This window comes from Lathyrus oleraceus, unplaced genomic scaffold, assembly GCF_024323335.1.
Source record: "Lathyrus oleraceus cultivar Zhongwan6 unplaced genomic scaffold, CAAS_Psat_ZW6_1.0 chrUn0155, whole genome shotgun sequence".
NCBI classification, from domain to species: Eukaryota; Viridiplantae; Streptophyta; class Magnoliopsida; order Fabales; family Fabaceae; genus Lathyrus; species Lathyrus oleraceus.
The window spans coordinates 14,697-20,210 of record NW_026112546.1 but is presented as its reverse complement, the minus strand read 5'-3'; the positions used below and the strand labels follow the sequence as shown (position 1 = coordinate 20,210).

Here is a 5,514-nt window from a genome sequence, read left to right as displayed (position 1 = left end):
TTAAAAATGTAAACCGGAAGTCTGCAAGGAAGAGTTCCAGATCATACAAATAACATACCGGAAGTCTTTGTGAAAGACTTTAAGTGTATGTGACTTTATTAACCGTAACACATATGATAAGTGTTCTGAAACGTTGTTTTTTCAAAACTGAACTGGAACTCTTCAAGTAAGTCTTCCGGAACACGTTATGCAATAAACTAAATGTCTTTAATGAAGTCTTCCGGTTTGGAAAAAAACATACCGGAAATCTTTTCCAATGAGTTCCGGTATGAGGGTGAATAGTGTAATTTTCGAAAGTCTCAATTGAACGGTTAAAAGTGAAATGGTAAATTGGTTAAAAACAAACAAGGGTAAATTTGGTATTTTTAAAAATATATAGGGGTGTTGGTGTAACTGCATGGATATGAAGTAAATTTTCCTTAAAAGACCCTTCTTCCATAGGATAACCAATCCACCTTCCGCTCCGTTAGCTTCATTAGCATACGACTCAACACAATTTTTACCCCAAAAAGAAGCAGCTAACAAATCATTGAAAATATGTAATTTTGTTTCGTGGAAAAAACAAAAATCAGTGTTACCTTTCTACATTATGTTAGTAATTCTACGTCAGTTCACCTTGTTACCACCTCATCTTATATTGAATGTGAAGCAATTCATTGGACATCCGATATAGTCTTCTTCCTCAAGCACTTGCCTTTTCTATCTCTCGCATCCATCTCTATTATCCGCTCCTGAAACTCCCAACTTATAAATGAGTTTCCAAACCTTCTTGTCAACTTCGGAATCCACATATGATCTGAGACGAGAGTTACATCTGACCGCGTCCGATTCAGCCAACGATTAACAACACGGTATCAAACCACCTGGGAATTAAACTTCTGAAGACTTCGATACCGCATTAATGCCTCACCGTTCAATGGTTCGACACATTTTTATTGAATTCAAAATCGTTGTCTTTGGAAAATTCGTTGACAAACTCATTTAGAACCTATGATGCTCACTTATAAACAAATTGAGATCGAAAGGATATTTAAATTACAAGAAACGTTTTTTTTTCAAAACTGAACCGGAACTCTTGAAGTAAATCATTAGGAGTTTAATATGCATTTCTCTAAAAACAATTCCGTTTCAAGGTGCTATATGTGAAAGTATGATTGTCCATAAAATACTGAAATAAGGTTATCCGAAAAAGAAAATAGAACCTAGGTTAGGGGATAGTGTTTATAATAAATAATAGATTTTGACTATTAAGACATACAAATCAAAGGAAAATATTGAAAAGTATGTACGTAGAGATGATGAAGTGGCAAGAAACAATACTATTTGTCAACCAACCAACCAAGGGAGAATTGGTCAGAATTGTGAATATGGAAAAGGTTGAGGAGCGAATTAGCAAACCTTTGCAGTGCAACGCGTTGAAGGTAGCGGACATGAGTGACCATGAAACATTCTCTCGCAGTTTCTATTACACACACTATATATATATATATATATGCATGATCGATCATTTCATAATCATCTTGCTAACATTCATATATTATTTTCTGAAATTCAATCATCAATCAACACTTACATGGCTTATAGAATTGTTGTTACAATATTGGTGCTGCTAGCCACAATATGTGATGCACAGTTGTCTTCTACATTTTACGACACTACATGCCCCGATGCACTAACCACCATTAGAACTGCCATTCGTACAGCTGTCTCTAAAGAGCGTCGCATGGCTGCATCTCTCATTCGCCTTCATTTTCATGACTGCTTTGTGCAGGGCTGTGATGCATCCATTTTGCTAGATGACAGTACCACAATCGAGAGCGAAAAGACTGCACTTCCAAATCTTAACTCAGCAAGAGGATTTCAAGTCATTGATAATGCAAAATCACAGGTAGAGAAAGTATGTCCCGGAGTTGTGTCTTGTGCAGACATAGTAGCTGTAGCCGCACGTGATGCATCATTCGCTGTAAGTTTACAATTTGCATTGCATGCTTATTAATAATTTCATGACTATATATTAATAATTTCATATTTACAATTACAGGTAGGTGGTCCATCATGGACAGTGAAACTTGGAAGAAGAGATTCTACTACGGCAAGCAAAAGTTTGGCCAATACGGACCTTCCATTCTTTACCGACGATCTTCAAACTCTTATATCTAAATTTACTATTAAAGGTCTCACTGCCAAAGACATGGTTGCTCTATCTGGTAAATTTATTACTAGTTTCAAACATCCATATTTTCATATTTGCTTATATTAATCAATTTCATTTTAACTAACTTAGGTGCCCACACAATCGGACAAGCTCAATGCTTTACATTTCGTGATAGGATATACAACAATGCAAGTGACATAGATGCTGGATTCGCTACCACTCGCCAACGTGGTTGTCCATCTTCCAGTTCCACTTCAAACAATCAGAAGTTGGCAGCACTCGACTTGGTCACACCAAATTCTTTTGACAACAACTACTTTAAGAATTTAATTCAAAAGAAGGGTCTTCTACAATCAGACCAAGTTCTTTTCAGCGGTGGATCTACGGATTCTATCGTTTCTCAATACAGCCAAAATCCTACCGCTTTTAAATCTGATTTTGCAGCTTCTATGATAAACATGGGAGATATTCAACCATTAACAGGATCCGCCGGAATCATTAGACGTATCTGCAGTGCTGCCAACTAATTCTACACATTCTTTCTTTCTTTATCACAAACAATCCATTGATATTCATTAAATGGTCTGTTTCAATATTTTATAATTAAATTAATTATTTTATTTATTTTTGTTCTTGTGTAATCAATTGTAAAGTGTTAAATGATTATCTTTTGTTATAATTTTATTATATACAAATGTATTTCTAGATGATCAAAAGGATTTTCATATCTCATATGATGAATGGGTCTAAATGGAGAAACTCAACATATATTGAGAGATGTTCTAAAGAGTCATTGTTTCAAATATGCAATTTTTATATTTATCAGAATGATTAATTTGCAAACATCTATGTATAAGAAAAATTAATATTGATCAATTTGATTTTAACTTAAGTTAGCCCAAAACAGAACAAGTTCAATGCTTTACATTTCGTGACATAGTATATAACGCAAGTGATACAGATGTTGGATTTGCTAACACTCTTATGTGAAAGCTTGAATTTTGATTTCAAAGTTGAAAGTGTGAAATCTTGCTCTATAAAACAAATGAGAATTTGTTATTAGTCTCAAATCTTGTTCTTTGTATGATTTACATGGATGCTTTTTATGTGCATAAATGGAGTGTTTTTCAGAGCTTAGATATTTTACACTCGATTAAACCTTTGTCAGTACCAACTAAATCTAATATGCAATTTTCAAACTTGGTATCCCCAATAGTTCGTGGAATAGAAAAGTTTCCTGAATCTTTTCACTTTTAGGGCATGGTCTGAGTGAGAGACAAAACATTCTGGCCCATTTTGGCTTTTACAAATAAATGCATAGGTGGAATGAAAGTTGAAACGTTTTGTCTCATGTTCACTCTTTCATTTTCCTTTAATATCCTTTGTGTGTGCACAACTCTTTCAGAAATTTTACATATTTGGGAACCTGCTTAATAACATCAAGAAGTGGAATGTTTATTGTCATCTTTAAGTTCCTCATCCATCTTTTTATTTTTCACTGCTCTCTGCAGCAAAGGAAGTGTTGGGGTAAGACCCCAATTTTGACCCTAAGATCCCTCATGCTATCTCATCATGTGCATTAGTTTTGGGATCACACCTTGGCATCCTCCTTCCTCCTCATTCATTGGGTTTGCATTGGGAGAGATCACCAAGCACAATTTGATTGTATCATACTTTGTTTTTCATTATTAACTAACCAAAATACCAAAAATGTATAGTTTGTTGTGTTTGTAGGTAGTGTGTGTCCACCAATTCCTCATCAAGCTCATATCTAGGGTTTAAGACACTCAATGCAAGGAGATCAATCAAGAGATGATTCACAATGGTTCTAGACATCATATATAGATCCCCATGTTCTTCATTTATCGTTTCTCAATACAGCCAAAATCCTACGGTTTTCAAGTCTGATTTTGCAACTGCTATGATAAACATGGGAGATATTCAACCATTAACCGGATCCGCCGGAGTCATTAGACGTATCTGCAGTGCTGCCAACTAATTCTTCACATTCTTTCTTGATCACAAACAATCAATTGCTATTCATTAAATCATTCGTTTCAATATTTTATAATTAAATTAATTATTTTATTTATTTTTGTTCTTCTATAATCAATTGTAAAGTGTTAACTGATTATCTGTTGTTATAATTTTATTATTTACGAATGTATTTCTAAATGTTCATTTCACTTAATTTTCATACTTGCTTTATGAATCAAATGAGTATTCATTGTTATTACTCTCAACTTGGAATCTCAATAACACAATATTTTAAAATTACAATATTTTGTAAAAAAATCAGGAAAATGCCTTAGAAGGTTATAAGTGGTGTGTTAAAATAATTTAAATCAAAAGAGAGAGAACTTTTTTTAAAAAAAATTGCACGCCTAAGTTTAAAGATTGAGTCGTCCAAACGACATGACAAAAATATCATTGAAGGTTAATTTACTCTAGAGAATTAATGATCAAAAGGATTTTCATATCCCATATGATCAATGAATCTAAATGGAGAAACTCTACATATATTGAGAGATGTTCTAAAGAGTCATTGCTTCAAATATGCAATTTTTATATTTATCTGAATGATTAATTTGCAAACATCTATGTATAAGAAATATTAATATTGATCAATTTAATTTTAACTTAAGTTAGCCCACAACAGAACAAGTACAATGCTTTACATTTCGTGGCATAGTATATAACGTAAGTGATATAGATGTTGGATTTGCTAACACTCTTATGTGAAAGTTTGAAGTCTTGACATTTTGATCTCAAAGTTGAAAATATGAAATCTTGCTCTATAAAACAAATGAGAGTTAGTTATTAGTCTCAAATTGAGATCTTCTAAAGAGTCAATGTTTCAAATATGAAATTTTTTTATTTATAAAAATGGTTAATTTGCAAACATCCATGTATAAGAAATATTAATATTGATCAATTTGATTTTAACTTAAGTTACCCCACAACAGAACAAGTTCAATGCTTTACGTTTTGTGGCATAGTATATAACGCAAGTGATATAGATGTTGGATTTGCTAACACTCTTATGTAAAAGCTTGAATTTTGATCTCAAAGTTGAAAGTGTGAAATATTTTCTTGTCATGCGCATAGTTTTCTCTAGTTATAATCAATTTAATTGTTAAGGAATATGAGTAAAATTTGAGGTATTAAAGCAATGCGCGTACACAGAGATAAATGTGTCTTTAAACCTCTTCTCTTATGATAAAATCTCTTAAAACCACCTAAGGAAAGCACTTAATTGATTAGAAGCTTGCTTAATCAATTAAAAATGTATTATACAATGTCTAAGTTAAGAGGTCATTTAATCAATTAGAATGAAAGTGTAATGCATCCTAATCGAT

General features: G+C 32.8%; 1 protein-coding gene across 1 annotated transcript; it reads left to right on the top strand.

Annotated features, from left to right (window-relative positions):
• The first annotated feature begins 1,527 nt into the window (after positions 1 to 1,527).
• LOC127112551 (lignin-forming anionic peroxidase) lies at positions 1,528 to 2,942 on the top strand. The gene is made up of 3 exons (XM_051046370.1): positions 1,528 to 1,963; positions 2,042 to 2,207; positions 2,285 to 2,942. The coding sequence occupies exons 1-3, from the start codon at positions 1,574 to 1,576 to the stop codon at positions 2,680 to 2,682; spliced, it is 954 nt and encodes a 317-aa protein (XP_050902327.1). The 5' UTR covers positions 1,528 to 1,573; the 3' UTR covers positions 2,683 to 2,942.
• Positions 2,943 to 5,514: the final 2,572 nt, after the last annotated feature.